Source organism: Plectropomus leopardus, chromosome 12 (genome assembly GCF_008729295.1).
Source record: "Plectropomus leopardus isolate mb chromosome 12, YSFRI_Pleo_2.0, whole genome shotgun sequence".
Taxonomy (NCBI): Eukaryota; Metazoa; Chordata; class Actinopteri; order Perciformes; family Serranidae; genus Plectropomus; species Plectropomus leopardus.
In genome coordinates, this window is record NC_056474.1 from 26,081,779 (window position 1) to 26,093,641 (window position 11,863).

Below are 11,863 nucleotides of genomic sequence, written 5' to 3' on the forward strand. Positions count from 1 at the left end.
TTCTCCTGTGTTCAGTGGATAGAGAGAGAAAGAGAGCAGGTTGGTCCTCATCTCCTCACTCCACCCACTTTTACAGGTCTGCACACTCAAGCACATGCACACATACATACATGCACGCACGCACGCACGCACGCACACACACACACACACACACACACACACACACACACACACACACACACACAGAGAAAGCTGTCGCCCCAGCAACCACAGTTGCCCCCACCTCATCTTTCCCGATTACACCCCACATAGACATACACTCGCACCTATGTCAAACTTAGCCCAACCCCTCTTGCACCCTGTGCCCCACTGCCAGTAGCCCATGTGAGGATTTTTAATAAGGTGGATGCAAGAGTTGGTCTTGCTCTCTTCTGGGTGACGCGGATTGGAAGGGGTTCTCCACACACTTTTATCAAACTATTTAGTTTTTTTTCGACTTCCCCCCTTCTTTTACTTTCTGAAACTGTAAACACATCCACATTTTCTTAGAGAGGAGCCATGAAGTGGACCTGGGTGCTTGTGGCAGTTTTGCTGTCCTTTGGAGGGCTAACACTGGGCAAGGATAGCTTGGACTTCCCAGAGTATGATGGCAAGGACCGCGTCCACGACCTCCACATCAAGAACTATAAGTCTGTGATGAAGAAGTACGATGTTATGGTGGTTTACTACCATGACCATCCCGGATCCAGCCGCGTCGCCCAGAGACAGTTTGAGATTGAGGAGTTGGCCCTTGAGGTGGGTTGGGTCTATGGGGACTATGGGTAGAATAAGGAGGATAGCTTGCTGATGACAAAGCTGTATCATGCTGGATTCATAATGCAAAGCATATAAACATTACACAGACTTGAAGTCAAAGTTGCTATTTGGTTTGGTTTGTTTGTATTTTGGTGTAACTCAATTTAATTTGGTTGCATAGAATTTGAATTGTGCAAAGTGTGAAAGTATACTGCTGGTAAAGGGCTTAATTTGCAAGTAAAAAAATGTAAAAAGCATTGCTCATAGGAAAGGAAGGGAATGACATTTATTTAAAGACTTGAAATATGAAATTTTACACATTGGCTGTTATAATGAAAAGTGATGCTACAAGGAGGAAAATAGCTTTGCTGGATTCAGAAATGCTGATTGGTCCCAAATATGTGTCACAAGCCTGCTGTGTGTCATCAGTGTCATCCACCCGAGGCAAAGAGCTGAGCTGTGAGGGCCCAAGATATCATTTATTCTGGCAAAAGCTGAGCTTGTGTATGGTGTGTGTGTGTGTGTGTGTGTGTGGTGTGTGTGTGTGCGTGCGTGCGTGCGTGCGTGCGTGTGTGTGTGTGTGTGTGTGTGTGTGTGTGTGTGTGTGTGTGTGTGTGTGTGTGTGTTGGAGTTGTACTTAATACCCGTCTATCGGTATACCTCAGGCCTCCTGTTAGCCTGGATACTCAGCAGTTTTATCACATTCCTCACAGATAGACATTACATCATCAGTCAGCAAGCTTCCAGTATCGGCTCGCAAATGGCATCAAACCACAACTGATACGGGTTGGTTTCTTAAAAAAACGCTTAATATAAAATGTCGCAAAGTTATATTTGTCCTTCTTGTTCTCCATGTTCATAGTCGGCAGGAATTGGCAGCCATTTTAAATTGGACCAAAAACAGAAAACAAAATGAAAGGTACAATTTTGACGTCACACACAAGAGGCCTATAGATCTGACTGGTTCTCAAACAGCATTTTTGCCATCGTTTGAAGAAAGACTAGACTAACATCTAACGTGAAAGTTGAAGTTCTGTAAAAAAGTAATAGAGGTGATGACTGATTTATGGAATATATACTCTGGATCATGTGGCAACTATATCTTTGGCATTTGGCATGACCAACCGCAAAGGCCACTTCCTTACGTACTTGATGCATGGTTATGTTTCAGGAGAACTGAAAGCACTGCTGGTGGCTCGTCTATGAACTGACTTGCAGAACAGGCACAAAAAACACAGTCTTTGCCATTGCAACCAAATTCAGAATTGGGTATGCAATAAGTGGGGTAACACTAAAAGATAGGCAATGCTCAACAGTCCCTGCAGCAGTGATCATAGCAAAATAATGCACAAATTGATACAGAAAGGAATTTGGGCAAAAATATTGTAACATTCATTAGTCAACAAAATTTGAATCCATCTTGTCATGTATTATTAACAAAATGACATGGGAAGAAATGAATAGAAATAGATAATTATAGAGAGCAAAACAGTAATACACACTGTTCCCCTTTGCATATCACATCATCTCGACAGCTTCTGTCTCTGTATGGGAGCGTTAAGGCTCAGCCTCAGGGCTGGAGGCCAGCACTGGAGGTTCTGGCTCCAGTAGTGCCGGCTCAGCTCGGCGCTGTGATTGACACTTGCAGTACTGTACTTGTCAGCGGATCCCAAAGCACTGGGCATCACTGCCACCTAGCCAAAATAGTCCCTGCGGTGGTGTGGTTTCTGGTGCTATATTTATCGCAAGCTGCTTTTGTGGTGGGTTGAGCTCCCTGAAGGCTTGTGTTTCTCCTTATGAATGTATTATGATTTACTTTTGATGAGGATTTAATATTAGAAACATGTAGCAGCAAAGGGCTCAGATTTTCAGAGTTGAAGGCACTCTGTTGGTGACCGTAAAATGGAATATGACAGTGAGAAAGTCATAATTAAGTGTTTTCTTTCTTGGTAAAGAAAAAAAAATGTTAAGGTGGTCTAACAACGTGACTGGGGTCTATGTGTTCATGCACAATCATTTTCTCATATTTCCATTTATTTTTTATATTATTTGCCTGCTTTCTTTAGACTAAATGCACCCTACTATTAAATTACACACTGTAATAGCAAAAAAGGAAATTACATTTTATCATTTGCCATGTTTATATATTTGACATATATATATTGGTCAATGTCTCAGTGAGCAGGTACAAATTGGCAATGTTATAAGTGAAATTGTGTACAGCTGCAGTGCATTCTGCATGTTATGTAGTTGGAAAACATGCAGATCTAGTTATGAAATCCCATCCTAGATACTGAGGTTGTTGGTTTAACTTTACATGTAGTTAGGGAGGATCAGTTACTCTGAAGAAATGATATCAGCCACATTACTGCGCATACATCAAGGTCTTAAGACAACTTTGCATGTTTTTTATTTGGAGAACATGCATGTATATAAATCTTTGAAATTATTTTCATTTTATATCTCTCAAAAAAATGCAGAAAAAATATGTCACAAGGTAATGACATTTATTTTATTACATATTCAAATCAAGATAAACAACCTCTAATGTATCCATGCACTTACAAATGTTTATCTCCAATATATGTCTCAGTTGCAGAGTTTTAATTTATTGGTTTTATTCAAGTGTTTATACAGGAAAATGAAAAGAATTACCAGTACAAATAATCAATGCTTTTTCATGCATTTATCACGTTTTCCTCAAATGTATGCTTACGTTGCCTATGTAGTATTAAACATTACTGATCTCAGTCACTTGCCCTTTAAAAGCTTATTTTAGCCTACTTAAATACCGAGAGGGTGGGGTCTGCAACAAAATATAGTGCAATTCAGAAAAGCTAAAATTACAGTAAAGTTAAGAAATGTACCTAAAGACTCAATTTGCCTTTAAAAAACGTAAAAATTTGTAAGTATACTTAATAAAAATGAAATATTACTTTGAAGATATATTGCATAGATACCAACTTACCTGCTGCTAAGCTACCAACTCTAAACTCCCCCACCCATCTGCAACTCCAATCAAATTAAAGAAATGCAAAGAATTATCTGCACAACAACCTGCAGGATGGGCCTGCTTAGTCAAACTATTTATGCCAGTAAAAGCAGCTGCTCAAGATCTCTGACACCAGAGTGCATCCATGTGTGTATGCGTGCACGATGTGTGTACGTGTGTGTGTGTGTGTGTGTGTGTGTGTGTGTGTGTGTGCGTGCGTGCGTGCGTGCGTGCGTGCGTGCGTGTGTGTGTGTGTGTGTGTACTTTTTACTCTCCAAACACATTGAGACAACCCTCAAACCACTTCCTCAATCCAGTCAGCTGTGAATGTGGCACTGCCATTGGTGGAATGAACTGTCAGTCACAAGGTTCAAGTTTCATACAGATTTAGAAAGTGCATAAGCAGCGCTCTGAAAAGCAGGCTTTTATGGTAATGAAACTACTGAGTGAAACAACTTTATCAAAAAGGTATAAATATGCATGAGATAGGGACATAAGCACTCAGTTTATTGCACTCTCATGCAGGCTTGTATTCCCATGTTTTATAGTCATAACTAAAGTGACAAATCATGTGCTCAGTTACATGACAATGTCTTTGTTTTACAGCTTGTAGCCCAGGTCCTGGATGAGTTTGATGATGAAGATATCGGAGTTGGCCTCATTGATGCAAAGGAAGACAAAGCTGTTGCAAAGAAATTAGGTAAACACTCATCAAAATTAACACGGCTGCAGATACCTTTAACTTTTGCCATTATGCAAAATACACCAGCCAGTATCATTACCTCAGCCATTTGTCAAACTCTTCACCTATAAATACCGGGGGGGGGGGGATATGAAACAGGGGTTTGACAGACACATGTTCTAGATAATGAAGGGGGTGTGGCCCCCTGCACCACTCCCAAATCTACACCTGTAATAATGGCTAATGATTTGAACTAACCTGTCTATCAAGAGGTCATGTGGTCTCAGTGGAATGGGACCTACTGTACTTTAATGTTTCCTGTTCTTACTGAAGATAATTATAAAATTGAGGGAAGGATGAGGCCAAATTGTCTTTGTTTGACCTTTGCTCTGGTCTGGGCTTCTTCTCTTTTCCCCAGGCCTTGAAGAGTCCGACAGTGTCTTCATCTTCACAGATGATGAAGTCATAGAATATGATGGCGAGTTTGCAGCAGACACTATTGTGGAGTTCATCTATGATGTTCGTGAGGATATAATCTCCCAGTTAATAGCCTGCTTTATTTTAGAGAAAAAGTCTCTGAAACATAGTTTGTTTTCTTTGAAGATGACACACAGAATCTGACTCTTGGTTCTTCTTCTCTCTTTCACTATTGTCTCCCCTCCTTTCTCTTCCATGACCATTCTTTTCTTCTATAGGTTCTTGAAGACCCAGTGGAAATTATTGACAATATTAGGGAACTGAAAGGCTTTGAAAACATCGAAGAGGACATCAAACTGGTGGGCTACTTTAAGAGTCACAAGTCAGAACGTAAGAATCTGTACTGTGATGGCATGATAATCTGTTTCAATTTGTTTGTTTTTTTCCAGTTGTTTTCGCTGTAATTGCTCTTAATTGCATATCAAGCAAGTGAGAGACCAGTCTCAGATTGCTTGATTTGACTTTGAGCTGCAGACTGATTTGATTTTTAAGGTGATTTTCAAGTGAGCACCCTACAAGCTACATTAACGATGAGAGCAACAAGTTTATATTCTTAGATATATTTAATACAGGAGCTGGAACAACTTGAAACTAAAACAATTTGATGGATACCGATAAAATTTCAGATTTTGAGGCTTTTGTCGATGCTGCTGAAGAGTTCCATCCTCACATGGCGTTCTTTGCCACCTTCAATCCCAAGGTGAGTAACAATGATTTTATTATCTGGGGTTGGATTAGACACACTTAAACACCATATATTAGTGGTTAGAATATAAGTTAGTGTTTTAAAATGATTTAAAACTGACTTAAAAAATTAGATATCCTTAAAATATTAAAAGTATTAAAGAAATTCAATCATAAGCTAATAATAAGCTTTGTCAGTTTGTTATTTGATGCTGGGCCAGAAGTGTAGAGTGGGTATCAAAGTTCTTTTTTGTGCTAAAAAGAACTGCTTAAATCAAGCTGTTGAGAACATAGTTTGTGGACCAGAAAACCAGATCTGTAACTTAAAAAATGCAAAAACGTTCCATAAAGATGAAAGGTGTTGCAATTTGGGTTATTATTCATTGTGGATAAGTCATTTCAAACAAGTCCTTCCACATCACACAGTTATTTGATCCAGTTTTAATGCAAAATGGTTCAATGTTGATTTAACATAATTAAATATAACATACAAACCTTTTTTAAAAAAAAAAAAAAAAGAAAAAAGATAGGACAAAAATTGAGCCTTGAGGAAGTACTTATTCACTCAGCTAACACGCCTAAAAGGCACACAGTATCTTCACAACAACTTTCTTTCAAAATTGCTATACATTGTATCTTCTTCACATAAAATTTCAAAACAGAAGTTGTGTCCTCAAACAGTTATCACCAATAATCTGCATGTATTCATACAAACTAAACTGGTAAGATATTGTGTAAATATAACTTTGTTGTTATAAACCACTTAATTGTGGTTCCCAGGTCCTCTTTGCTCAGAATTTTTGTTCTAATCTGTTGGTTTTGTGTTACAGGTTGCAAAGATTCTGGACCTGAAGCTCAATGAGGTTGACTTCTATGAACCCTTTATGGATGATCCAGTGGTCATCCCAGGAAAACCTTACTCTGAGGAAGAGCTCGTGAAATTCATTGAAGATAATGACAGGTGAGTCCCTTTAATACTATGCTACAGTAATATCATGAGGTAAACCTTCACCTTCCACAATGGAAAACAAAAATCTTATTCCCCTGTCCTTTTCAAGACCAACCCTGAGGAAGCTGCAGCCACACAACATGTATGAGATCTGGGTAAGAACTTTAAAACATTGCAGCCCAAAGGTCTATTTTTGTACAACTGAAGATGAGATGATAAGATTACAACTCCAGAATGGTTTCAGAATATCCTGAAATCGCAACCTTGACATGTTCACTCCAGTGGGTTCACTGTGTTCTCCCTCTTTCCATAGGATGACGATGTTGATGGTGAACATATCATTGCTTTTGCAGAGGAGTCTGACCCAGGTAAAGGAACCCTGAATGAAATGTAAATATTCACAGAACATTAACAGAAATGCCAACAAATCTACAGTAGAATGTGTTTTACAATACAAATTTTTTGGAGTTAGTATTGACATGATGTTAAGACAAATTTAATAAGTACCCCATGCAGCTATACGCTATTTATGCAGGTGAATAAAGGATGATCATTAAACATATGTGCAAATACCCAGTACCACCATTTTGTTGACTATGCCCTATAATAGTTTAGTTTTAGTTTCACTCTTGTCCTCTTCGCTCCTTAGACGGTTTTGAGTTCCTTGAGATCCTGAAGGAAGTTGCCGAGGATAACACAGATAACCCTGACCTCAGCATTGTCTGGATTGACCCTGATGACTTCCCCCTGGTAAAAATATAACAGTGACATGACGCATATTAGGAATCATAGAAACTTCTTTGGGTACTCTGAGATTTAATGACTAAACTCACTAAACATATTCTTCATAAATGTCACATTAAGTTGATCGATACTGGCTGATAAAGGCTGAATTAATCCCAACTGTTTTGTTTTAATTTTCCTTGCAGCTTCTGCCACACTGGGAAAAGACTTTTGGAATTGACCTGTCCTCCCCACAGATTGGTGTTGTCGATGCTGATGATGTGAGTAATATTTTTGATAATTTATTCATAGATTGCATGTCCATTTGTGTGCTTTTCACACTCTATTATACATATATACACAGGTTGGATTAATTTGTGGTAATTTGATTAATCATAAATGTTTGGGGTAAAAATCAAACTGAAATGTACAGAGTCTTTGTCTCTATGTATGTCTGCTCTTTCGTTTTTCCCGACAACTGTCAATCAGATTTGCCTCTCACTTGGCAGAGGTATGAGTAAGGACACAAGGATGTGTGGTGTCAAGTGCGAGCTCTTGCAACATATTTATGCAACATATTCATTAGTGATGTGTTATGTTCACACTGTGTAGTGTATTGAGAGGGGACCCCCTTTAGTTCATGTTATGCTTACATGACATGTGCCCTTAAACATATCCAGCAGGTAGACAGTTTGGTTAGATTCTGGGTAAAATTGTTTGGGGGAATATGTGTGCCTGGGCTCAATAGAGGCCCATAGGTATGGGTTTTGCACCAAGGACCTCTAGCAGGCTATAAGATCATACAGTATATGGGTCTAAGTCTACAATGTACACACTATCTACATGTTTGTTTTGAATATACATGATCTAGATGCCCATGTGGAACATCCATGTGCGTCCTATGCAAACATTGGTTCATAGAGATACAAATAGTCAAAAACTTCTCGAGGTTCGGTGTTTGGAGGTTGAGTTGATTTTATTTGTTCTTCCTTACTCTGCAGGGTGACAGTGTGTGGATGGACATGGATGATAATGGTGAGGACTTGCCATCTGTAGACGAGCTGGAGGACTGGATTGAGGATGCTCTGTCAGGTGAAATCGATCCAGATGATGATGATGATGATGATGACGACGATGATGATGACGATGATGACGACGACGATGATGACGATGATGATGATGACGACGACGACGATGACGACGACGATGATGATGATGACGACGACGATGACGATGATGATGACGACGATGACGATGACGACGATGATGATGATGATGATGATGATGATGATGACGACGATGATGATGACGATGATGATGATGACGATGATGATTATTAAATCATTAAGTCATAATTTACTATTTAAGTCTGACCAATGCAGTTTCAAGAGTCACCATCATTAACTCTGTCAAATCATCTTCTTTTGTAACTAGTTCTTGTTAACTCATCAGTCCATTTTGATATCTCATCTTTTCATCATCCTCTCTCTGCATCCCACCAGAGCAATATTCCACTACTCGTTTATCCCTCTCCCCTACATATTCACTAATCCTCCATGTAACAAAGTACTTTCTAAGATGAGATCCCACAGTGGCTTTATTCACACATGTAACACTGTCTGGTACAATAAAAAAAGAAATTCTTTCAAAACCTTGTCATCTACTGCTATTGATTTTTATATTATTAAAGTTTTTATTTTCCAAAGTACTGGAGGGGTTGCAATATTGTATGCATTATGTCTGAGTCCATCTGTGGAGTCTGTTGCAGTCTGAATGTGTTTTATCTGTTCTCTTATTTTCTTGTTTGCCCCAGTATCAAAACAACTGTGGTCAGATCCAAGGGTGCTAGCAGGCTTTTCTTATGGGTCTTAAAGTCACCAGCCTACTCTGTGAAATCAATGTAACGCTGTACACTGAAAGTGCTGTACATCATATGGGTGTTTTCTACAATGATGAAATATGACAACAGCCATATTCTATTTTTGTAACAAGAGAAATTTAACTTACTGTAAAGTCTTAAATAAATGACAGCTTGGACAGAAACACCATTATTGTATAGTTTTTTAAAGGTGTGTGCGTGCGTGTGAATTCCAAATATTAGAAAAAAACACATAATGATTTTAATTATCTGAAAATTTACTACAGTATAGTATAAATAGGCCTTTGTATTAGAGATGTAGAGAGACATCATTTTTTGTCTTTCTGTCTTTGCATGTGTTTTCAGATGGAAGACCATAATGGGCTTGGTTTACACCAGTTGTCACGGTAAAAAAAAAAAAAAAAAAAGATCATAGATGTATTACAAATATTACATACTGGACACCAAGATGGTGCCTATTCAGTTCAATGAAAATGCTCGCCTGGCACATACGCCGAATAAGCATTAAGCTTCTGAGTTTACTTGGTATGTGGCCCACTGAATATGTTTAGTTGTGTTTCTCCCTCTGCCTCCGCCAGTGAGTTCCCGCCCGGCTCATAGACATTGCATTGTTACAGCGTCACAGACTTTTTAAACTGCTTTTCCGTTTTTTTGGCTCCAGGAAAGTTTTACAGTTATAAAACCTCCTTGGATCAAAAATTCATAATAAAAGGATAATAATTGACCTTGTTTGCAGTTAGAGGTGTCCTGTCAACAGTTTTGTCTCTTTTATCATGATGGCTAATGGGAGAAAAACTTTTTTGGGTCATGGGTGGGTTTTTTTGCTGCAATACTGTGAGTGTCCACTGAGAAAAATTAGAAGCAAGGCTGACTGGCATTCTTGGTAGCCTATTTCTTACCTAATATTCATTGGCAATGAAATTGCCTTCAAAGCATCAAACTGATGTTATATTGGCATATCAATAATTATGGAACTATGGAATAGATATCTGCATCTTCATATATATCCTCATATAGCTTACTTTTCATCTCTCTCTCTCTAGTTTTAATTTTAAATGGGCTTAATTTTATGAACTATCTGAAACCCCACCACCGGGGTGGTTTAACTTGATAAATTAAAAAAATCAGAAACTGGAAAACTGTTTTTTAAATAATAAGATTCTGTTTTACAATGTAAAGGGAAGCTATTTACAAATAAATAGATCCTTCAGTTTCTTCAGATCATCCTTCAGTTTCAGAGAATTATCTTCAATTCCAACGATGCTGCATTTGCGTTTATTTATATTTGACTTTTGATACATATTTAAAAGAAATCCAGCTGCCACACTATACTCCTTGTCTTGCTACTCCAGAATTTCCGAGTGATAGCTGGGAACTAGAGATGCATGTCAGGAATGGACCCACCTGTGCACGTTCAGGAAAGTTCTTGGCTACTAAAAAAAACATGCGCTCGGGCGGATCAAAAAGTGACAAAGCATGATCCAAGTTTAATTTACAGAACCATTGCACCCTCCGTTTTACAGTAAAGACTTGAGATATATTATAAATGAAAAATGGAATGAGGAGTGTTTTCTGTTATGTATTCTTGGTGCTAGGTGACAACAGACTTGCTGTAAGTTTTCGCTGCATAACTTCAGGTTGGCTGCTCCGTTGGCCGAGCCGTTACAAAGCTGATGTTCATTGTAAGGTCAGTGCAAAGGTAAGCTACCAATACCTGCCCAGTAATACCTGTAAATACTATAGACCACTATGTGTAACATTAGATTAATTTTGCTTTCTACATCTTTAATACAATAAGTTTTTTAGGCTAACCTTGGTAGCATCACACACATTGCAAAATGAGCTTATGTTGTTGTAGACACATTCCCCACAAAACTGTAAATCCCAGTGTTTATGTATAAAGGGATGTACTGCAATATTTTTCAACATAGAAACAGTGAAAAAGTAGACTTTTCAGACAGACTTTAACCTTTCAACCAGAGAGTGCAGAGGAACACAGGTATTAAGCTGCTCTTAAATCTGCTTAATTTGTGCACAATTTGAAGCATTAAGGGGAAAAAAGACTTGGACTGGCAGCTACTAAATTTGCAACACATTTAAAGCTCTCTCTCTCAAACAGTGAAAATCCGTAATGTCTATAATTCACAACTGTATGTGGTAAATTGTATGCACACAGGTGTCTATATGGATTTACTCATAAATGGAGTCAAAGGTCTGTTTTTGGACGCCATCCTCACCAGCTAGAAGACCTAAAATAAAGAGCATTTTATTTTCTGTGACATTTTGCCCATGGTGCCCCATCATTTTCCCCATGGTATCAACACAGCAAAGTAAAATTACCTTTGCAATTTGCATTCTGCCAACCTCAGAATAAAACAATGCATAGTCATAAAATGTCTGTAGAGGTAAGATAATGATAAAATAACAACTGTTTAATGGAATGTTTACAGTCTTTTTTAACCAACATGCCCTTGTGTAACTACTGATCTACTTTTAGGAGACATTTTCTACACACTGCTTCACAAAAAAATTTCTAAGTAGACACAAATAATTTTAAAATTATTCGGGGAGACTTTCATTCATTTTTAGTTTCTTCTTGGTTAGGTTGAAATTAAGTCTGTTATTTTTCTAAAAATCCAAAACACACACGCTCCGCCTCCCTCAAGTGATGTAACCCCCCCTCTCGTATTTTGGTGCGCATGCGCCGATGTGATGCCTAAGAGACACGCCTCTTCTTCTTCT

The 11,863-nt window shown here is 38.4% G+C and overlaps 1 protein-coding gene across 1 annotated transcript; it reads left to right on the forward strand.

Annotated features, from left to right (window-relative positions):
• The first annotated feature begins 326 nt into the window (after positions 1-326).
• On the forward strand, positions 327-8,893 carry casq1a (calsequestrin 1a). Its single transcript, XM_042497841.1, has 11 exons — positions 327-735; positions 4,334-4,427; positions 4,828-4,928; positions 5,105-5,216; positions 5,513-5,586; positions 6,401-6,531; positions 6,629-6,674; positions 6,833-6,887; positions 7,169-7,269; positions 7,449-7,523; positions 8,244-8,893. The coding sequence occupies exons 1-11, from the start codon at positions 499-501 to the stop codon at positions 8,580-8,582; spliced, it is 1,365 nt and encodes a 454-aa protein (XP_042353775.1). The 5' UTR covers positions 327-498; the 3' UTR covers positions 8,583-8,893.
• The last annotated feature ends 2,970 nt before the right edge of the window (positions 8,894-11,863 follow it).